The sequence below is a fragment of the Pseudophryne corroboree genome, chromosome 6 (genome assembly GCF_028390025.1).
Source record: "Pseudophryne corroboree isolate aPseCor3 chromosome 6, aPseCor3.hap2, whole genome shotgun sequence".
Taxonomy (NCBI): Eukaryota; Metazoa; Chordata; class Amphibia; order Anura; family Myobatrachidae; genus Pseudophryne; species Pseudophryne corroboree.
This window is the reverse complement of record NC_086449.1, coordinates 817,420,155-817,444,822: the sequence shown is the minus strand read 5'-3', so window position 1 is coordinate 817,444,822 and position 24,668 is coordinate 817,420,155. Positions and strand designations below refer to the sequence as shown.

Below are 24,668 nucleotides of genomic sequence, written 5' to 3'. Positions count from 1 at the left end.
TTTAGGAATGTGTGGGTATTGCCGTAATTGGATCCCAGGGTTTTCCATATTGGCGTTACCTTTGCAGGAAATGGTCTCTTCAAACAAACCTGATCGGATTTCGCATACAGACGAATCCGAAACAGCATTTGAAAGACTCAAGCAATGCCTAACGCAGGCACCAGCACTAGGTATGCCAGACTATGGGAAACCCTTTGAACTATACGGAACAGAAAGTGCTGGGTGCGCAGCAGGTGTACTAACACAAAAAACACGGTGATGCCAGCAGGCCAATTGCATACTACAGCGCGCAGCTAGACACGGTAGCGCGATCCCTCCCCACATGCTTGCGTAGTGTTGCGGCGATAGCATTGCTAGTGACGAAAAGCGAAGATGTCGTGCTAGGCCACAACCTCACAATCCATACGCCACATGCAGTATCTGCCTTATTGAATTCTGCCCAAACCAGACACGTCTCATCAGCCAGGTTTACGAGATGGGAATTGGCATTAATGGCCCCCGTAAACATCACCATAAGGAGATGCAGTGCATTAAACCCTGCAACATTTCTCCCAGGTGTGCCTGGACAGGCACAAAGGGTGGGAGGTGAGAGTGATGGGGAAGGAGGATTTAATGCAAAGGAAGATACACATGATTGTATGGAATATTTGACCCAAAATTTTACCGCAAGGCCTGACATCAGTGACAATCCACTAGAAGATGCAGAACTCACGTTCTACACGGACGGTAGTTGTCACAGACAGTCAGACTCGGGAGACTTGTGTACTGGATACGCAGTCGTAGATGACCAAGACACCATAGAAGCGGAACCGCTAGGCCCACCTCACTCAGCCCAGGTTGCTGAACTGGTCGCCCTAACCAGAGCATGTGAATTGGCTAAGGGAAAGTCTGCCAATATCTACACCGATTCTAGATACGCGTTCGGAGTAGTCCATGATTTCGGAGCCCTATGGCGGCTCAGAAATTTCATGACGGCAGCTGGCACACCGATAGCGCATGCAGCGTATATAAAAAGGCTTCTAACAGCGATACAGGAACCCGACAGAGTGGCTGTTATCAAATGTAAAGCACATACATATAGCCAAGACCCAGTATCCCTTGGTAACAGCCGAGCAGACGAAGCCGCAAAGCTTGCAGCTGCTACCCCCATACAGACAGACGCCACACAGTTGATGGTATTCAATACCATCAACACACAGAAGTTGTGTGAGATGCAGAATTTGTGTTCCACTCAGGAGAGAGCAGTCTGGAAGGCAAAGGGATATGGCCAGGAGTCCTCAGGGCTCTGGACGGATGGACATGGTAAACCAGTGGCCCCCAGGGCATACCTTCCATGTCTGGCTGAAGCAGCTCACGGGCTGACTCATCTAGGCAAGGAGGGGATGTGCAAATTGGTAAGAGCATACTGGTGTGCCCCAGGATTCTCCTCCCATGCTAGTAAAAGAGCAATGTCATGCCTTACCTGTCTGAGAAAGAATATTGGAAAGGCAATACCTACAGAACCCTCCCATATCCCACCTGCCGGCGGCCCTTTCCAAGTAATACAAATTGACTTCATCCAATTACCCCCATGTAGAAATTTGAAGTATGTACTTGTTTGTATAGATGTTTTCTCGAATTGGGTCGAAGCTTTTCCAGCAGCTACAAACACTGCTATGTTTACAGCTAAGAAAATTGTGCAGGAATTTGTATGTAGATATGGTATCCCTAGAATCATTGAAAGTGATAGGGGTACCCATTTTACAGGTGATGTCTTCCAAGGAATGTGTAAGTTGATGGGTATTGATAGTAAGCTGCACACTCCGTACCGTCCACAGGCGAGCGCGAAGGTCGAAAGAGTGAACAGCACTATTAAAAATAAATTGAGTAAAGTAATGGCAGAGACAGGTTTGACGTGGCCAGAAGCTTTACCCATTGTTTTGTATAGCATCAGAACCACTCCCAGGTCCCCTCTTAATCTGTCTCCTTTTGAAATTCTGTTTGGTCGACAACCGCACGTCATGATTAACCCTCAGGATGATTTGAAATGTAACAATGAAGTAACTGTAAAGTACTTAATTAACATGAGTAAGCAGTTGAGGAGTCAAAATGATAATCTGAAGTTGGTGATTCCTGATTTACCAGATAGTAATTGTCATGACATTGAACCTGGGGATTATGTAATGATACGAAATTTTCTACGCTCAGGTTGTCTTATTGATAGATGGGAAGGACCATACCAGGTCTTATTGACTAGCACCACAGCATTGAAGGTTGCTGAGAGAGAGACTTGGGTCCATTCATCCCACTGCAAAAAGGTTGCTGACCCAGAGAAGTCCCGTGATAAGGAACAGACGGTAGAGGTTGTATCACTGGAGTGTCTGTTTCAGGAGGACTGAGGCGGCACCTGAGCCTTGAAGATCGAAAGCAGCTGTCGACTCCCCACTCCCTTTTATTGTTTTTCTCCACTTCCCATCCCTTCTCCCTTGATATTTCTTTTTCCCCTTTCTCATTCTTCTCCATTTCCTCCTCAAAGATGGACTTGCCCCAAGAGACTGTAATCCGGATTTTGATGTTGACCATGATGTTGACCAGAGCAGTCTGTTCCGGCGAGAGTACCATAGAGGTCGAGAGAGGTTCTGGAATGGGTTCCGATTATGATGATGGAGGTGTAGTTTTCCAAGATCAACCAATCCAACAAGCAAAGGCGAGTATCAGAAAACGATCCGATAGAAGAAATTGTGATGGATTGTTAGCTGAAGAAAATTGTATCTGTAGGCTTTGTGATAATCTGGTTGAAGATGGATGCATAAAGAAATGCCAATCTAGTTTTAATATCCATATGGACCGGCATCCATTGAGTGACTATCACTCTCTAGTGGGTAACGTATTAAACAAGACCGATTGTTGGGTATGCTCTCAAGTACCTCAGGGTCACAGCAAATCAGGGCTAGTACCATTTCCTTTAACGTTAGGGGAGGTACTTGAGCTAAGTGGTGGGAGACCGGTGGACCGGAGGTTTAACATCTCCAGCCCTCCTAGTTTGAAGCTCCACCAATACCATGTGGATAGGTCCCTCATATGTTTTAACATCTCCAATCCTAGAAAACCGGGAAATTGGGAAGTGTCATGGAGCAACCTTACCATGACCTTTTCACACAGAGCAGATAGAATGCCTACAGATACAGAGCTCGTACGCCACATAGCCAGTAGAGGAAAATCTTTTCGGTATCGATATACCTTAGGAAATAGGATTACTAAAGTTGGAGAGGTATCACCAGGATACTGTGCACATATCGTACAAACTGATACGTGCATTAGACAGATGGAAGAATTAGGGTCAGGAGATTTCACCTGGAAGGTTTGTAACATGGTCATGTCCTTCTCCGTCCCTTATGTTCTCCCCGATGATGCATATTTCATATGCGGGAGAAAGGCGTACAAGTGGCTTGCCCCAAACTCTGAAGGATTGTGTTATATTGGAAGAGTATTGCCTGAAGTGATGACTGTAACACATGACAAAATGAAAGACATACACCGTGGTGCCCAAGCTCCTTATACTCACACTCACTACGAACACCGAGTTAAAAGACACCTGTCAGAAAGGTTAGAGCATCCGGCCTCTGATCTTATCCATGAATCCACCGGGATTCAGGTTCTGGTAGCGTTAGATTTCACTCGTACCGCTCGAGGAGTGATGAATTATAAATACATTTCCGCACTCGCCAATTTGTTAGATAATATCACTGAAATGTATGATGACACGTTTAGATACACCGGAAGAGAACTCCAAGCTTACAAAACGGAACTAGTTCAGCATAGGATGGTTCTTAATTACCTTACAGCAGTAACAGGCGGATATTGTGTTACATTGGCAACACAGTACGGCATAAAGTGTTGCACGTACATCACAAATAGTACCGAGGATCCGGTAGAGGTCATAGACCAAAAGATGGATGATATTCTGCAATTAAAATGGGAATTTCGTCGAAAACACAATCTCACCCTTGTTGCTGTAGGTAATGAGCTGACTGGTTGGGTGTCATGGTTGAACCCGCGAAATTGGTTCTCCGGTTTGGGAGAGTGGGCTCAAGGAGTCATAATGGATGTTGGAAAGTTTCTACTGTGTATCTTGGGTGTCGTTATATCGATTGGATTGATATTTAGATGCGGGCAGGCTTTGACGAAGTGTAAACAAAGTACGAAAGTGATGAGCTTGAGGAGTGAGGAAACTGTAATTAACCTGGATTTGATTTATGACCCAATGCTAGAAACCATGACGTAATGATGTAATGAGTATACGGTCCGTCTTTCACCCATTTCTATGTTTTCCTCCGAGGTACAAAGACCCACGTAGACGAAGGATTTGATGAGCCAAGGGGCCGACAACGGAAAGATGGAAAGAGGAAGAGCAGACGACCTGATATACAAGATTTTGATGGACAATGCCATGGGTACCCCAGTTTCCCTAGGAACTTTAAAATCACGCTAGCCCAACATTTTTTTGTAAATCCATGGACGTTGATTGCTTTACTCACGATTTATGAGCAAAAGCACAAAGAAGAAGACTCCAAGCAAATGACACCAATCAAGACCTCAATCGACGAATGTACATTTCCCTGACATAGAACATCATTGCATTTTCCATAAGTGTTCTTTATCTTCATCTCTACAACCCTCAGGTAATGACACACATAGTCGATAGGGAATACAGGCACAGATATCAGCAACCACATACCTCCCCCATTCATGTATCATCAACTAAAATGTGCATCCCCATTTTGTTGCAACCACAGCCGAAATGAGCTCGGTAGAGTTTGACAGCCCATCCACAGACCCTTAGTACGGGATAAGAAGGAATTCAAATGTATACTTCGCAATACCTCGAAGCTTGATTTACCACACGTACGGCACGATGATACATGACCCCCCCAAACATGGACTCATACACACATGCTTCTACTTTCTCACTAGGTCATACCCTCTTCACACCTTCTCCTCTCTCCTCCCCTACCCAACCATGGAAATCAATTAACCCCTGACTTACATTTTTCTCCTTAAATGTTTTGTGGCAGTTATTATTGACTGCCAAAGGGTGGACTGTCGAAGTCAGAAAAATGTCTTAATGCACACTGCCATATTTGCACCGCACACTGGTCCGTGCTGCGCATGCGTACGCTCTCCCGTGGAAGCGCATACCCGCAATAGCGTGCACTCGCACGCGCAGTATGCGCATTTACGGTAGAGTTTATGTGATCGTAGCGTGCGACTCATTCGTTACAAATATTCACAATTAATGTATTTCATAGATCATGTTCCCCTCAATAGTTTCTGTAAGTTTGGTTTAGATAGAATGTCCCTGAGCGGAGGAATCCCTCTTTGTATTGCACGAAGGGTCTAACAGGAGTCATACAGCAGTGTTTGATACCCATCGGAAGAGTATTTAATTAGCAATATTCCGGTGTTGGTTTGGAGCGTATTAATCGCTCGTGCGAATAGTTATGGACATAAGAAGTTTATGTCCATTTCTATGATTTGCACATACTCAGGTATGCGGCGGGAAACCCAGTTCCCCACCCACCTGAGCTGTTGGAAATCAGCACAGCCCACCTGTATGAATCAACCTATGACCTTTGGTTACAGTACAGGGCCGAATTCCTGTGTCCAATAAACTGTAGGATTGTAGGGACTAGGAGATTGCATTGTGTGTGGGGCATAAATAGGCAGACCGACCACATCCAGCTCTCACTCTCTCATCAACGGTTATCTGCTGATAATCGGGAGCTGGATATCGAGGCGCTGGCGATCATACCCTTTGTGCGTAAGTTCTCTCCGTAATCATTGTCTTTCTGTGAGCCAATTCCTCTCTCTCTCTCTGTGTCTATCTCTCTCTCTCTCTATTTTCTCTTTTCTCTCATATCTCCCCTAGACTAAACTTGATAGTATTGTATTGTATTGTGTTAGACCAGGATAGTATTGTAGTTTATCCCTTAGTTAGGTGTTTGGTTAGGAAGTCTTTGTTATATTGTAGTGTATCATTTGTACTGTGTTACTCTTTTACAAGTATACTAGATATAATACAGATAATAGGCTTTGGAACCCTAAATCAGTATTTGTGTATTTACTATAGTGTTAAGTGTTCATTTGAGCGTCGGTGACGCTCAAACAGCTTTGTAGGTAGTCAGGTTACACAAGGTTGCATTTACACCCTGTACTCACATTAAGGTATTCTGTGTGTTTCATTGGTATAAGGTTTAATATCAAGGTAAAGTGTTGTAAGCGTCTGCATCGCTGGTGACCTCCTCGTGGTCTCTAGCGTACACTACGTAACAGCGAATCTTTCCCCTAGACTTAACCAATAACGTGTCCTGTGATCACTGGGCCGCGAGCGAACGTGACGCTTGAGCGTCTCGCCTACGGCTGAGCGATCGCTACGCAGATAGCGTACCATTACGGTACTTCTTAAGTAAACAGCGTACAGTGTTCTTAGCTTCATAAGGGTTGGTTATACGACAAAGGAATTTAGCATTGTCAGTAGTGTCTTTTATTCACATAACACCACACAGTAGTGTCTTTTATTCACATAACACCACACAGTAGTGTCTGTTATTCACATAACACCACACAGTAGTGTCTGTTATTCACATAACACCACACAGTAGTGTCTGTTATTCACATAATACCACACAGTAGTGTCTGTTATTCACATAATACCACACAGTAGTGTCTGTTATTCACATAATACCACACAGTAGGTAGGAGCCCTTATACACGATATGCCACACAGTTGAGGCATCACTAGCCTCTATGACACCAGCCGTCAGCAGGAGCTAGTAATTGCGCCAAAGGCGCGCATTGGCAAAAAGGGGGCGCGGTCTCAATGGGCGCGGCGTGGTGCCCAACCGCCACTTTTGTCATGCCAAGGGTCCGGGAGGTGCGGGCTGCCCAAAGTGACATGGTAGGCTGTATTGCCAGCTACTACATTGTGGCAGGAGCCCGGTGCTGCACATAATGTTACAGTGCAGTACCCGGCTCTTGTCACTGAGCAGGAGCTGGCATTTTAGCGTCACCCCTCGGCAGGTGACACCCGGATGCGATTTGCACCCCCTCCCCCCTGAACCCCCCTTGTGACGCCACTGAAGTAGAGCCCTTTACACACGTTATGTCACACAGTAGAGCTCTTTATACATGTAACGCCACAGAAGAGCCCCTTTTACACATTATGCCATGGTAGAGCCCCTTATGCACGTTACAACACAGTAGAGCCCCTTACACACATTACACCACAGTAGAGCCCCTTATACATGTTACACCACAGTAGAGCCTCTTATGTATGTTACACCACAGTAAAGCCATTTATACACATTACACCACAGTAGAACCCCTTATACATGTTACACCACAGTAGAGCCCCTTATACACATTACACCACAATAGAGCCGCTTATACATGTTACGCCACAGTAGAGACCCTTATATATGTTACACCACAGTAGAGCCATTTATACACATTACACCACAGTAGAACCCCTTATACATGTTACACCACAGTAGAGCCCCTTATACATGTTACATCACTGTAGAGCCCCTTATGTATATTACACCACAGTAGAGCCCCTTATACATGTTACACCACAGTAGAGCCCCTTATATATGTTACACCACAGTAAAGCCATTTATACACATTACACCACAGTAGAACCCCTTATACATGTTACACCACAGTAGAGCCCCTTATACACATTACACCACATTAGAGCCACTTATACATGTTACGCCACAGTAGAGCCCCTTATACATGTTACACCACAGTAGAGCCCCTTATATATGTTACGCCACAGTAGAGCCCCTTATACATGTTACACCACAGTAGAGCCCCTTATACATGTTACACCACAGTAGAGCCCCTTATACATGTTACGCCACAGTAGAGACCCTTATATATGTTACACCACAGTAGAGCCATTTATGCACACACAGGGGTATATTTACTAAGGTCCCGATTTTGACCGAGATGCCGTTTTTTCTTCAAAGTGTCATCTCGGTAATTTACTAAGCAAAAATCACGGCAGTGATGAGGGCATTCGTAATATTTTGGAAGTCCTAGGAAAAAATCACGAATCAATACACCATCGGTCAAATACGCCTGCAATTTGGTAGAAATCGGTCATTTACTAAAAAGTGCAAAACACAAACACTGCCGACAATAGCCAAACACTGCCGTGCTAAAATACAAATCGTGAAAAAGTGCTAACAAAAAACAGACCTGCTTTTTTATCCCGTGTTTGTATAGGCATGCACGGATCCATGAGATCCGTGCATGTTTTTCAGTGGGAAGGGGTGGGAAATGTTATAATTTTTAAAAAAAAAATGCGTGGGGTCCGAAAGTGACCTCACCGCTGACCACAAAGTTCCCACCATTGGTTACAATGGAGCGCATAGGCGCTACATTGTAACACTGCCGTGTGCCGCCTGTCAGACAGTACAGGAGCACACAGCCGATCAGGAGGGTGCCACAACGTGGCACTCCCTGATTGGCTGAAGAAACCCACTTAGACATCAGTCAGAGGGGGTTTCTGGCATTCGGGGAAAGGGGTCCCATGTGAAAACATGGGTCCCCTTTCAGTTCGTGGTCGGGTGTCCCGTTTTTTTATTTTTACAAGTACGTGGATTACAAATGGATTATCCGAGGAGCCCTCTACACTGGATTTGGTGAGTAGGATTTTTTCAACAGGTACACCATGGATTCTACTGGAGAAGAGGACCGACCCTCGTGTGAACATAAGGTAAGTATTAGAGATGAGCGCCTGAAATTTTTCGGGTTTTGTGTTTTGGTTTTGGGTTCGGTTCCGCGGCCGTGTTTTGGGTTCGAACGCGTTTTGGCAAAACCTCACCGAATTATTTTTGTCGGATTCGGGTGTGTTTTGGATTCGGGTGTTTTTTTCAAAAAACCCTAAAAAACAGCTTAAATCATAGAATTTGGGGGTAATTTTGATCCCAAAGTATTATTAACCTCAAAAAACATAATTTACACTCATTTTCAGCCTATTCTGAACACATCACACCTCACAATATTATTTTTAGTCCTAAAATTTGCACCGAGGTCGCTGTGTGAGTAAGATAAGCGACCCTAGTGGCCGACACAAACACCGGGCCCATCTAGGAGTGGCACTGCAGTGTCACGCAGGATGTCCCTTCCAAAAAACCCTCCCCAAACAGCACATGACGCAAAGAAAAAAAGAGGCGCAATGAGGTAGCTGTGTGAGTAAGATTAGCGACCCTAGTGGCCGACACAAACACCGGGCCCATCTAGGAGTGGCACTGCAGTGTCACGCAGGATGGCCCTTCCAAAAAACCCTCCCCAAACAGCACATGACGCAAAGAAAAAAAGAGGCGCAATGAGGTAGCTGTGTGAGTAAGATTAGCGACCCTAGTGGCCGACACAAACACCGGGCCCATCTAGGAGTGGCACTGCAGTGTCACGCAGGATGGCCCTTCCAAAAAACCCTCCCCAAACAGCACATGACGCAAAGAAAAAAAGAGGCGCAATGAGGTAGCTGACTGTGTGAGTAAGATTAGCGACCCTAGTGGCCGACACAAACACCGGGCACATCTAGGAGTGGCACTGCAGTGTCACGCAGGATGTCCCTTCCAAAAAACCCTCCCCAAACAGCACATGACGCAAAGAAAAAAAGAGGCGCAATGAGGTAGCTGTGTGAGTAAGATTAGCGACCCTAGTGGCCGACACAAACACCTGGCCCATCTAGGAGTGGCACTGCAGTGTCACGCAGGATGTCCCTTCCAAAAAACCCTCCCCAATCAGCACATGATGCAAAGAAAAAGAAAAGAAAAAAGAGGTGCAAGATGGAATTATCCTTGGGCCCTCCCACCCACCCTTATGTTGTATAAACAAAACAGGACATGCACACTTTAACCAACCCATCATTTCAGTGACAGGGTCTGCCACACGACTGTGACTGATATGACGGGTTGGTTTGGACCCCCCCCCAAAAAAGAAGCAATTAATCTCTCCTTGCACAAACTGGCTCTACAGAGGCAAGATGTCCACCTCATCTTCACCCTCCGATATATCACCGTGTACATCCCCCTCCTCACAGATTATCAATTCGTCCCCACTGGAATCCACCATCTCAGCTCCCTGTGTACTTTGTGGAGGCAATTGCTGCTGGTCAATGTCTCCGCGGAGGAATTGATTATAATTCATTTTAATGAACATCATCTTCTCCACATTTTCTGGATGTAACCTCGTACGCCGATTGCTGACAAGGTGAGCGGCGGCACTAAACACTCTTTCGGAGTACACACTTGTGGGAGGGCAACTTAGGTAGAATAAAGCCAGTTTGTGCAAGGGCCTCCAAATTGCCTCTTTTTCCTGCCAGTATAAGTACGGACTGTGTGACGTGCCTACTTGGATGCGGTCACTCATATAATCCTCCACCATTCTATCAATGTTGAGAGAATCATATGCAGTGACAGTAGACGACATGTCCGTAATCGTTGTCAGGTCCTTCAGTCCGGACCAGATGTCAGCATCAGCAGTCGCTCCAGACTGCCCTGCATCACCGCCAGCGGGTGGGCTCGGAATTCTGAGCCTTTTCCTCGCACCCCCAGTTGCGGGAGAATGTGAAGGAGGAGATGTTGACAGGTCGCGTTCCGCTTGACTTGACAATTTTGTCACCAGCAGGTCTTTCAACCCCAGCAGACCTGTGTCTGCCGGAAAGAGAGATCCAAGGTAGGCTTTAAATCTAGGATCGAGCACGGTGGCCAAAATGTAGTGCTCTGATTTCAACAGATTGACCACCCGTGAATCCTTGTTAAGCGAATTAAGGGCTGCATCCACAAGTCCCACATGCCTAGCGGAATCGCTCCGTGTTAGCTCCTTCTTCAATGCCTCCAGCTTCTTCTGCAAAAGCCTGATGAGGGGAATGACCTGACTCAGGCTGGCAGTGTCTGAACTGACTTCACGTGTGGCAAGTTCAAAGGGCATCAGAACCTTGCACAACGTTGAAATCATTCTCCACTGCACTTGAGACAGGTGCATTCCATCTCCTATATCGTGCTCAATTGTATAGGCTTGAATGGCCTTTTGCTGCTCCTCCAACCTCTGAAGCATATAGAGGGTTGAATTCCACCTCGTTACCACTTCTTGCTTCAGATGATGGCAGGGCAGGTTCAGTAGTTTTTGGTGGTGCTCCAGTCTTCTGTACGTGGTGCCTGTACGCCGAAAGTGTCCCGCAATTTTTCTGGCCACCGACAGCATCTCTTGCACGCCCCTGTCGTTTTTTAAAAAATTCTGCACCACCAAATTCAAGGTATGTGCAAAACATGGGACGTGCTGGAATTTGCCCATATTTAATGCACACACAATATTGCTGGCGTTGTCCGATGCCACAAATCCACAGGAGAGTCCAATTGGGGTAAGCCATTCCGCGATGATCTTCCTCAGTTGCCGTAAGAGGTTTTCAGCTGTGTGCGTATTCTGGAAAGCGGTGATACAAAGCGTAGCCTGCCTAGGAAAGAGTTGGCGTTTGCGAGATGCTGCTACTGGTGCCGCCGCTGCTGTTCTTGCGGCGGGAGTCCATACATCTACCCAGTGGGCTGTCACAGTCATATAGTCCTGACCCTGCCCTGCTCCACTTGTCCACATGTCCGTGGTTAAGTGGACATTGGGTACAACTGCATTTTTTAGGACACTGGTGAGTCTTTTTCTGACGTCCGTGTACATTCTCGGTATCGCCTGCCTAGAGAAGTGGAACCTAGATGGTATTTGGTAACGGGGGCACACTGCCTCAATAAATTGTCTAGTTCCCTGTGAACTAACGGCGGATACCGGACGCACGTCTAACACCAACATAGTTGTCAAGGACTCAGTTATCCGCTTTGCAGTAGGATGACTGCTGTGATATTTCATCTTCCTCGCAAAGGACTGTTGAACAGTCAATTGCTTACTGGAAGTAGTACAAGTGGGCTTACGACTTCCCCTCTGGGATGACCATCGACTCCCAGCGGCAACAACAGCAGCGCCAGCAGCAGTAGGCGTTACACGCAAGGATGCATCGGAGGAATCCCAGGCAGGAAAGGACTCGTCAGACTTGCCAGTGACATGGCCTGCAGGACTATTGGCATTCCTGGGGAAGGAGGAAATTGACACTGAGGGAGTTGGTGGGGTGGTTTGCGTGAGCTTGGTTACAAGAGGAAGGGATTTACTGGTCAGTGGACTGCTTCCGCTGTCACCCAAAGTTTTTGAACTTGTCACTGACTTATTATGAATGCGCTGCAGGTGACGTATAAGGGAGGATGTTCCGAGGTGGTTAACGTCCTTACCCCTACTTATTACAGCTTGACAAAGGGAACACACGGCTTGACACCTGTTGTCCGCATTTCTGGTGAAATACCTCCACACCGAAGAGCTGATTTTTTTGGTATTTTCACCTGGCATGTCAACGGCCATATTCCTCCCACGGACAACAGGTGTCTCCCCGGGTGCCTGACTTAAACAAACCACCTCACCATCAGAATCCTCCTGGTCAATTTCCTCCCCAGCGCCAGCAACACCCATATCCTCCTCATCCTGGTGTACTTCAACACTGACATCTTCAATCTGACTATCAGGAACTGGACTGCGGGTGCTCCTTCCAGCACTTGCAGGGGGCGTGCAAATAGTGGAAGGCGCATGCTCTTCACGTCCAGTGTTGGGAAGGTCAGGCATCGCAAACGACACAATTGGACTCTCCTTGTGGATTTGGGATTTCAAAGAACGCACAGTTCTTTGCGGTGCTTTTGCCAGCTTGAGTCTTTTCAGTTTTCTAGCGAGAGGCTGAGTGCTTCCATCCTCATGTGAAGCTGAACCACTAGCCATGAACATAGGCCAGGGCCTCAGCCGTTCCTTGCCACTCCGTGTGGTAAATGGCATATTGGCAAGTTTACGCTTCTCCTCCGACAATTTTATTTTAGGTTTTGGAGTCCTTTTTTTTCTGATATTTGGTGTTTTGGATTTGACATGCTCTGTACTATGACATTGGGCATCGGCCTTGGCAGACGACGTTGCTGGCATTTCATCGTCTCGGCCATGACTAGTGGCAGCAGCTTCAGCACGAGGTGGAAGTGGATCTTGATCTTTCCCTAATTTTGGAACCTCAACTTTTTTGTTCTCCATATTTTATAGGCAGAACTAAAAGGCACCTCAGGTAAACAATGGAGATGGATGGATTGGATAGTTTACTAGTATACAATTATGGACGGACTGCCACGGTTAGGTGGTATAAAAAAACCACGGTTAGGTGGTATATATTATAATAATAATACAATTATGGATGGACGGACTGCCTGCCGACTGCCGACACAGAGGTAGCCACAGCCGTGAACTACCGCACTGTACACTGGTTGATAAAGAGATAGTAGTATACTCGTAACAACTAGTATGACACTATGACGACGGTATAAAGAATGGAAAAAAAACCACGGTTAGGTGGTATATATTATAATAATAATACAATTATGGATGGACGGACTGCCTGCCGACTGCCGACACAGAGGTAGCCACAGCCGTGAACTACCGCACTGTACACTGGTTGATAAAGAGATAGTAGTATACTCGTAACAACTAGTATGACACTATGACGGTATAAAGAAAGAAAAAAAAATACCACGGTTAGGTGGTATATATTGTAATACAATTATGGATGGACGGACTGCCTGCCGAGTTCCGACTGCCGACACAGAGGTAGCCACAGCCGTGAACTACCGCACTGTACTGTGTCTGCTGCTAATATAGACTGGTTGATAAAGAGATAGTATACAATACATACAACAATGAATATACTACTATACTGGTGGTCAGGCACTGTGGTCACCACTAGTCACACTGGCAGTGGCACTCCTGCAACAAAAGTGTGCACTGTTTAATTTTAAATTAATATAATATTATGTACTCCTGGGGGCTCCTGCTATAACAACCTGCAGTGCTCCCCAGTCTCCCCCACAATTATTATAAGCTTTGCCTTTTATACATTGATGTGCAGCACACTGGGCTGAGCTGAGTGCACACAGACTGAGTCACACTGTGTGACTGGCTGCTGCTGTGTATCGTTTTTTTTCAGGCAGAGAACGGATATAGCAGAGAACGGATATATATTAAAATAAATAAAAGTTAACTAACAACAACTGCACTGGTCACTGTGGTAAACTCTGTCTGACTCTGCACAATCTCTCTCTCTCTTCTAATCTAATTTCTAATGGAGAGGACGCCAGCCACGTCCTCTCCCTATCAATCTCAATGCACGTGTGAAAATGGCGGCGACGCGCGGCTCCTTATATAGAATCCGAGTCTCGCGAGAATCCGACAGCGTCATGATGACGTTCGGGCGCGCTCGGGTTAACCGAGCAAGGCGGGAGGATCCGAGTCTGCTCGGACCCGTGAAAAAAACATGAAGTTCGTGCGGGTTCGGTTTCAGAGAAACCGAACCCGCTCATCTCTAGTAAGTATGTGTATATGGTGGTGTGTATGTATGCATTAAAGTTATACTTTCAAGGTGTGTGTGTAATGTCTTTATTGGGGTATTTTTTTAGTAGTAGTACTACAGGTACCAGCGGGCCCGGTTTTCCGCCGCATGCTGGTACTTGTGGTTCTCCAAGTACCAGCTTGCGGGGGAAGCTTGCTGGGACTTGTAGTACTGCTACTAAAAACATTATTCATTGCTTTCAACAAAGGCTATCAGCCCCCCATCCGCAGCCTATTGGATGGGGGGGACAGCCTCTGGCTTCACCCCTGGCCCTTGGGTGGCTGGGGGGGGGACCCCTTGATTGAAGGGGTCCCCACTCCCCCAGGGTACCCCGGCCAGGGGTGACTAGTTGGATATTTGATGCCACGGCCGCAAGGCACTGTATAAAAGTGACCCCCGGCTGTGGCATTATCTGTCCAGCTAGTGGAGCCCGGTGCTGGTTTCAAAAATACGGGGGACCCCTACGCTTTTTGTCCCCCGTATTTTTGGAACCAGGACAAGGCGCAGAGCCCGGTGCTGGTTGTTTAAATATGGGGGAACCCCTGTCAATTTTTTACCCATATTTTTGCAACCAGGACCGGCTCAAAGAGCCCGAGGCTGGTTTGGCTTAGGAGGGGGGACCCCACGCAATTTTTTTTTTAAGTTTAAACATTTTTTTTTTTTTTTTACAAGGTGAACAATGAAGCCCTGCATGGATCTCTCAGATCCGGCCGAGATTCATTGTATTAAAGTCGGCAGTGTTTTACAAGTCACTCACGTAAAACACTGCCTAAAAAAACGAATGACATCGACATCGGAAAACCCGAAAATGCAGAATACGGCAGCTTAGTAAATTAGTCGTAATCAATTCAAAAAGTTGCATATTTACACTTTCGATGTCATTCGTGATTGAACTTTGACCTCAAACGGGAAAATACGATTCTTAGTAAATTTACCCCACAGATGGCACAGGAACCAGGGGCACACTGAAACAAACAGATTGCTGAGTGATGGAACTATCCCTAACTGATCCTACTTGTTCTTCTGTCCTCCCTAGTGTGATGGAGGTGTTCCACTATGTCTGTTTTACTATCGGTGGCTGCGCGGCGCTCCAGACACTTCAGGTGTGATAGAGGCAGTGGGTCCATGGCTCCTGTCTGTCTCTCACGTGGACGAAGTGGGTACTACCGGCCACAGCAGTTCCTGACACGTCACTGTAGTAACTGCTTTAGGTGGCAGTGCAGCACCCACTAGTAGCAGCTGATAGCGGTGGGCGAGAGTGGTGAGCACCATCTAATTAGATGATGCCAACAGGGTGACTGTGGCTGTGCCCTGGGCAACAGCCCTGCTTTGCTGCCTTAGAACCACCACTGTCACCAGTGGAAGGGGGGACTAGATACATCTTTTTCACAAAAATATTTAAAAATATATTTTTAAAAAAACGTGTTTTAGACTAAAGTAAGTTTTAAAAAAATCTACAATTGTTTAGGTGACTTTTGGGGGGCGGTTAGTAAGTTACGTGTTTAAAAAAAATGGCAGATAGACTACAGAATCCTGTCCTAAGACTTTTTAGGTCACTGGGAATATGCTGCAAATTTGAAGACCTGTTTTGAAGCCTTTTCATCAGGTCTTCAAATGAAAGGTGTAATTCCCCATAATTCAGGCTGTGAAGCACAGATAGTTACTGCAGCACAAAGTAGGTGAGCTGTAAGATTGCCTTCTATCACTGACTTGCCTAATTAGAGTTTTAGGACGGAGATAAATAGCCCTTGACGCCTCACCTGCAGAACTAATGGCTAGATTCATTTGTTACCACTGCCAATGGCCAATTCTGGTCACACTGAAATGCATCTCACCCGAGGCTTGTGCAAGACACGGAAATAGACCAGAACACTGTGTTCTCGGAGACACGTTAAGATGATATGTGCTTTCCAGAAGCTTAATGTGTGTGAGAATAGTAGGACATAATGAGTTTACTCGCTGCGCTTTAACCTTGTCTATGTTAATCCCGCTGGGAACTATTTTTGTATACTTTCTGCGAAACTTGCCACCCACCTCCTCTCACCCGACCTACTTCTCATTTGTTCGCATCATCGGTCCTTAGAGAACAAAAATGATCTTAAATGGAGCAGCTGAGGCTTTGTGCGACGAGCGTAACATCACCTGCGTTTCAAGGAGCATTTAGATAATTGTGGTCATGAGCGTTGCCGGCACAGTAGAGGCCTAATGGCTCTGGGGCCATTATCCTGAAATACGGCTGATTACAAAGGGGTGGTATTGCTGTTGTGATAAACACATCCCTGCGGCAGAGCGTTTCCCACTGGTTAAATGAAAAATACTTCTTTTACTGTGTGATGCATCACTCTGAACCCAGCAGATTTGTATATTTTATTTTATTTTTTATCGTATAACTATTTCCACTGCTGTCAACGGAGAGATCTTGCCATTGGCGTAACGATTTCTAGAGGAAGTACGCCACCTATAAAAATGGACCTTTGCATGTGTTTTTGAGTGGTGGAACCAGGGCCACCAACAAACCCAACTTGGGTAAAAAGTGCCCTGTCTGTATGGAGACACTGCATGGTATAGTAATGGCAATTGCAGGCTGTACCATCGATGGTCCATGGGTTTAAATCATTGGTAGAAACCACCGATGTTCTAGCCATTGATGGCTGAGTGCTGTGTATGCGCAGACATCGGCCATTGTACTGGGACCGCTGATGTTTCTTCAGTATGGGGTGCCACTTGCCATTAGCCATAGACCATTGGTGGTTGCAAACCATTGTGGGTCGATGGCCATTCCTAGCATGGTCGCACAGTGGTAGCAGTGCTACCTCACAGCATCATGGGTTCAATTCCAACCTGGGATCTCTCTGTGTGGAGTTTTTATGTTATCCCCATGTTTGTGTGGGTTTCCTCATGATTCTCTGGTTTCCTCACACAATCCTCAAATACACCAGCGATTTAAAAAAAATGTAAAAAGATATTAGCTACAAATTTGATTTACATTTCGTAATGAAAAATATATATTGTAAGATATAATTATAGAAAGTGTTTTACCTCTGGGAAATCTCCCGTGTCTTTGGTAACTGCTGAGTATCTGACCTGCGGAGAGTACATTCCTGAGTCTGCCGTTGCCCTCTGCGGGAGAAAATGGAGAACTTCACATAACTTCATACAGTGGGAGTGAATCAAACAAATCAATGTTATGATTAAAAAAAAGTTAATCTTGATTTAAGCAAATGTAATTTTTATTTCAATGTGGCAGAAATACAAATTAACTAGACGTAGTTTCTTTGTGAGCCTGGTACCAAGTTGTACCTGAGGGCCACTGCATTGCGTTTAAGTTGGGAGGCATTGTATTGAGTTTGAGCTGGGGTGTACTGTATTGCGTTTGAGCTGGGGGACACTATTGCATTTGAGCTGGGGGGCCACTGTATTGCGCTTGAGCTGGGAGACAGTGTATTGAGTTTCAGCTGGGGGACACTGTATTGAGTTTGAGCTGAGGCCACTGTATTGAGTTTGAGCTGGGGGGGCACTATATTGCGTTTGAGCTGGGGGACACTGTATTGAGTTTGAGCTGGGGGGCACTGTATTGAGTTTGACCTGGGGGGCACTGAATTGAGTTTGAGCTGGGTGGCACTGTATTGAGCTTGAGCCGGGGGCACTGTTTTGCGGTTTAGCTGGGGAGCACTGTATTAACTTTGGTCTGGAAGACACTGTATTGAGTTTGAGCTGGGGGGCACTGTATTGAGTTTGAGCTGGGGGGCACTGTATTGAGTTTGAGCTGGGTGGCACTGTATTGAGCTTGAGCTGGGGGCACTGTATTGCGGTTTAGCTGGGAGGCACTGTATTGAGTTTGACCTGGAAGATACTGTATTGAGTTTGAGCTGGGGGGCACTGTATTGAGTTTGATCTGGGGGGCACTGTGCTGAGTTTGATCTGGGGGGGCACTGTACTGAGTTTGAGCTGGGGGACACCGTATTGCATTTGAGCTGGGGGGCAGTGTATTGAGTTTGAGCTGAGGGCACTGTATTACGGTTGAGTTGAGGAGCAGTGTGCTGAGTTTGAGCTAGAAGACACTGTATTGAGTTTAAGCTAGGGGGCACTGTAATGAAGTTAAGTTGGGGGGCACTGTATTGAGATTAAGATGGGGGGCACTGTTTTGAGTTTGAGCTGGAGGGCACTGTATTGAGGTTAAGCTGGGGGGGGGCACTGTATTGAGTTTGAGCTGGGGCTCTGTATTGAGTTTGAGCTGGGGGGGCACTGTATTGAGTTTGAGCTGGGGGGACACTGTATTGAGTTTGAGCTGGGGAGGCACTGTATTGAGTTTCAGAATTAGGCACTGTATTGCGGTTAAGCTGGGGGGCACTGTATTTAGTTTGAGCTGGGGGGCACTGTATTGCGTTTGAGCTGGGGGGGCACTGTATTGCATTTGAGCTGGGAGGTACTGTATTGTGTTTGGGCTGGGGGGAATTGTATTGAGTTTGAGCTGGGGGCATTGTATGGAGTTTGAGCTGGGGGGCACTGTATTGAGTTTGAGCTGGGGGGTCACTGTATTGAGTTTGAACTGGGGGAGCACTGTATGGAGTTTGAGCTGGGGGGCAGTGTATGGAGTTTGAGCTGGGGGGCACTGTACTGCGTTTGAGCTGGGGGGCACTGTATTGTGTTTGAGCTTGGGGGCAGTGTATGGAGTTTGAGCTGGGGGGCACTGTATTGAGTTTGAGCTGGGGGGGGGTCACTGTATTGATTTTGAGCTGGGAGATTTTGCTCTCACTGGGATAAAGACTTTTATGCGTCATTTGCTGAGATACCAATGATTGGGTTTTTTTAAAATGACTTTTACCACTTAGATTAACAGCGATAAATAAATAATGTATTGATGGAATTTATCAGAGCAGGTGATACTGGCCTAGAGAGGTGAGGGGCAACTGGCCAGATTTGGGGTTTTAGTTCCAAAACATCAATAATTATTAAAAACGTTACACCCCTCTCCCCCCACAAAAAATGTTAATATATATTTCTTGACAGAATAAAGCATTTTTTCTGTAATTTTCATCTGCTTTCACCATCCCTAGATACCCATAACAGAGCAAGTATTGCAACAGAACAGGTAGCGCTGCAATGTTGAATAAGTGACGCCCATGTCAAGCCGCACCAGCAACACCGTCTAGTGGTAGCGCCATCCCTGATTATCAATTCACTAGTGCCATCACAAGTGATTACACTATTAGTTCCTCAGCAGTGCACCCCATATACATCAACACTATCAATGCCTCCACACCTGGTTATATCATAGCCGTTCCCAGTCGCCTTTATTGCCGTAGTGGTACCAGTGGGGGGGCAATCAGGGTGCTCCCCCCTTTCCCTCCTCAGTGCTGTGCTTCCTTATACCGCACACTATACAGCGTGGTCTTGCTTCCGAGAGGCAGAGGGACCTGCCAGTCTGATTGTGTTTTAAACATATCAGAGCAGCCTGTCCTGTCTGCCACTCATGTAAGCTACCAGGCCCCCCAACACTCTCTGAGGTAAATTTACTAACGTTGGTTGTTTTTTTTTTAGAACTGGTGATGTTGCCTATAGCAACCAATCAGATTCTATCTATTATTTTCTAGAAGCAGCTAGAGAAATGTTAAGTAGAATCTGATTGGTTGCTATGAGCAACATCACAGTTGACTTATATAAAACCTCCTAAAGAGAACAATCAGATTCTATCATTTTATAGACTGTACTCGAATTTGGTTGGTTGCTATGGGCAACAGCTACGACAGTCCACGTTAGAAGTTTTGATACCCTAAGGCGGTCATTCCGAGTTGTTCGCTCGCTAGCAGTTTTTAGCAGCCGTACAAACGCTATGCCACCGCCCTCTGGGAATGTATTTTAGCTTAACAGAAGTGCGAACGAAAGGATCGCAGAGCGGCGGCAAAGTTTTTTTTGTGCAGTTTCAGAGTAGCTCAATACCTACTCAGCGCTTGTGATGACTTCAGACTGTTCAGTTCCTGTTTTGACGTCACAAACACGCCCTGCGTTTGCCCAGCCACGCCTGCGTTTTTCCGAACACTCCCTGAAAATGGTCAGTTGACACCCAGAAACGCCCACTTCCTGTCAATCACTCTGCAGCCACCAGTGCGATTGAAAAGCTTCGCTAGACCTTGTGTGAAACTACATTGTTTGTTGTAATAGTACGTCGCGCGTGCGCATTGCGCCGCATAAGCATGCGCAGAAGTGCAATTTTTTTGCCTCATCGCAGCACAGCGAACAAATGCAGCTAGCGATCAACTCGGAATGACCACCCAAGTCTCCATCAGGTGTAAAGGGTTAAGAAAAAGATAAGAAGGAAGGGAAGATTAATAAGACACCGGTGACTTTTTTTCATGCGGCGAGACCGACTTATACATAAATAAATAAAAAGCTCAATATTCCTTAACAAGCCAGTTATGTTTGCCATCTTACTGGCCTTATTTGGCTCCTGAGAGCCGTATACCTGACACCAATAGCTGCAGTATATACTTATTGCTGGAGATACACAGGCATAATAACTCGCGTCACCCCTGAGATTGGCAATAGAGCCGAAATGAACGAAAATACTGCAATCTGCGCGGCTTCAATGGGAAACGATGGTAATTGCAGCCCAAAAGCTGACATGCGGCCCAATTACAGCTTCCCAGTCAGCAGCCGCTCTCGTGGTACAATATCACTAATCTGTTGGACGAGACACAGCAATGATTTATATATCAATATTTACCTCCCTGGCTGCGAGTCCTCCTCCCTTTTGTGCAGCAGCTTGATCAGTTCAGGAACAGGGATGGGTGCAGCTACCTGGGCAATCTGCTTGTGTCAACAAGCTGGTCGTCACAGCAATGGTGGCAGCAGCAGCAGCAGGGCCTGGAAGGAGTGCTGCTTCCTGGAGACCTGAACACAACAAAGACCGTCTCCGTAATAAGCAGGGTATTGTCACCAAGACATGTCTGTGGCTGCTGCTGGGAACTGGATTAGAGAATGTGGGAGATTTTATCTGGCTGTTCGAGAACCAAAATAATCTATGTACTGTGACCAGACGCTCTGACATTAACTTTCGGTCTGGGTTCAGGTAACTGGACCCTATCAGGCACCTCCTACAGACGCCTCCTGCTGCATTTGAATATTAATTAGACGGAATTGCTCAATCGTATCCATCAGAGAGGTTGCTACCGGCGATAAACCCCGCTAAGGTTCCGCTGTGCATTAACATGGAGGCTGACTCATAGATGCACATAAGCCCGTTTAGTGGACGGATTTGATGATATTTAGCAAAGGTGCCTGCTGAGGAGGTGGGCACAGGCCAGTACGGGAGTTTCAGCGTCAGTGTAAGCTCAGATGCGCCTAACTTGCACCTGAAGGAGCGTAGCTGAGTGGCCACTGGGCACTGGCATGTGGGCTTAGTTCAGCGAGGGCATGGTGCGAGCGTGTTGTCCTGCATGGGGAAGAAACGAACCACCGTTCCTCGCCGTTGCAGCGTAATGCATAGGTATGCACCAGGCCAGCCATCACTAGCAATGCCCGTGGCACGTCTATCCTAAGCACGAATGCCCCACTCCCGCCCAGTTACCCATACTCCGCCATGAGTGGTGATACAGCTGAGAGGCGCCTGACTGTGAATCTGCCACAGTTGCTCAGCTACACAGCATTCACAGGGCTGCCTCTGTTGGTGGTGCAACATCCGTGACCCACCATCTTGGTGCATTCACTAATCCACCTCCCTGTCACCGCCCAGGAACGGCCTGCACTTTCCCAAGACATTACTGATACCGTGCGTGTCAGTCGCAACAGCGTCTTCATACGTACGCACTGGAACGCATGCGCCACACGAGTTTATAAGATGTTTGGTGCGCAGTAACAAAAAAACATGAATCTGGCCCGATGTGTGTCATGTGACAATGTTGGGAGGGCGGGGTAATAACATGTGACAAGGGGAACAACGGACGGTCACGCCACATTCAGCTATTATACCACAGTCTCTTCAATATTTTGCCGCTTCTCCATTACGAGAAAAAAAAAATGCTGAATATAATTTAATTTTAGCAGACTATTGACGTATGCTCCTGTATTGTAGTAATAGCAAAGCAACATATTGACTTAATATTTAATTAGTGAGGAGAAAAAGCCCAGCAGTCTCTTCCGTCTATTTGATAAAATTGCAGATGTCGCTTGGCACAATATCTCACTTCTTAGTGAGAATCCCCAGGCGGCAGATAGGGTTCATGCATTAATAAGTGTCTGCCTCCATCTCCACTGTAGTGCTTGATTAGGCACTGAAGTAATTAGGTGTCGGCACCTAACTGAGCAATACGTCCGCCATTGGCTGCCTGTTCGGAAAAGCTGAGGTGGATGTCAACGCTCTGTCGACATACTCTGTTTATCAAAATGCTGGAGGGATTATCTGCATCACTCTCTGAAGATCTTTTCCTCTCAGTTGTTCCAATTTACTGTAATGCTTATAGGGAAAGGTACTAATTAAATTAAATTCAATACAATGCAGTTGTTAAAAGTACAAAGGCAAATGTATTGAAATATTGCTTTTTATGTTGTCTTGGAAAGTGCACAAGTTTAGGACATGATTACATTCACCACAGATAGATGGTGGGGCCGACCCTTGCAGCCTCTGCAAGCCACTTCCAACTGGCACTCTACAGATGTTCAGCTCATTATCACTTTTCTCGTAAGGTCTGTCCCTCCTCTGCTCTCTCTCCTATTATCAATGAACTCCTTCATCCCAGCACAGCAAGCAGCTACACTGGCTGATCCCTACTTGCCCTCTATGGACAATGTGAAAGAGGATCCTGAGCCATCCTCCTCCAATGGCTCAACCTCCCCAAATAGCGATTGCACAGGTCCATAGTGCACGGACCTTGCATTGTCACACCTGATCAGCGGGATTTAAAGCAGTGGATTTTTTAAAGGCAAAACCAATCATTAGTATATTTGCCTATTATTCCCTTTTGTAAGCACGTCCTTCTCCAGGACACATGCCAAATATCAATTGTACTTGGAAATTATGTATTTTAAAAATCCATATTCTTTTACAGCTTGTTAACTGACCAGGTAAGAATTGTGAAATGTGGTGTCATAATGTGGCCACTAGAGGCACTGTTCCCTTTGTCTATTGGGCAGATTCAATGAAATTGCAATCTTACGCGATCTGGGGCTGCGCACATACCGGGTAATTAATTACCGTATGAAAGCTTCTCTCGTCCTTCGCTCACACCTCTAAGGGACGCAAGCAATAACAAGCAAGGCTTTCCTGCCCGGATAAACCACCTGGTCATTTCCCTGCCTTTTGGAACCTCATAGCTTATTGAATCTGACCCTATGGCTGATCCACATCATCTTATCTAGGAGATCCAAATGGCAGAACCTATTTCTGCTATCCAAATATATATATATATATATATATATATATATATATATATATATATATATACAGAAGCAGGAATCAGCGGCACTCAGCAGGCTAGGTATTGGTTTAAACAACCTTTAATTCGGTCCTACGCCGTTTCGGGGACGACACCCCGTCTTCAGGGTCAAATCATACACAAGTGCAACAACACAAACAAACCATATATACCCTTCCTAATGAACACTCAGTACAGGGATTCAACTCACCTGTCCGGGCGCCGGCGGAGCCGTCACGTGCTGCTGCGAGCTGTGACCGTCGCGGGGTACTGACGTCACTGTAGTGCGTCGGTCAGGAGGCCAATCACGGGCATATGAATCCCGTTGCTAGGTAACCCCTGACAGGCGGTATCGCGGATTACGTTTCCCTTCGCTATGTGCTATACTCACAGTGCACTGACGTCCGTCGGAAGCACCTACAAGGAGCCAATCTCTGTTCAGCATGTCCCGGTTACTAGGCAACCCCTATAAAAAGAAAACAACAACAATAACACTGTCAAAAACTAAAAAAAACAATAACCTTATAAAATGCCCAGTGAACTAGACATGACTAACAAACACCAAACAGTAAAAAGTTAAAAAACACAGATTGGGATAACGATAACCAGCAATGATTTCCTACCCTTATGTTAAACATATATTGGCTAAATACCAATTTAATGCATGTCCGTAAACATACCTACTGTCATAAACAACCTTTAAGGGGCAATCTTAATACTAGGTAGTATAGAGCAAATGACTGTTGGGCCTTTTATCA

At 46.1% G+C, this 24,668-nt stretch overlaps 1 protein-coding gene across 1 annotated transcript in view; it reads right to left on the bottom strand.

Moving 5' to 3' along the window:
• The window catches only part of LOC134935781 (uncharacterized), an 81,308-nt gene extending 59,849 nt beyond the window's left edge, over window positions 1-21,459 (bottom strand). The window contains exons 1-2 of the mRNA XM_063930615.1: window positions 21,225-21,459; window positions 17,540-17,620 (exon numbers count right to left, since the gene is read on the bottom strand). Of these exons, the coding sequence (XP_063786685.1) occupies window positions 17,540-17,599 (60 nt within the window). The 5' untranslated portion in view covers window positions 17,600-17,620; window positions 21,225-21,459. The remainder of the gene's footprint in view (window positions 1-17,539; window positions 17,621-21,224) is intronic.
• Between the last annotated feature and the right edge of the window lie 3,209 nt (window positions 21,460-24,668).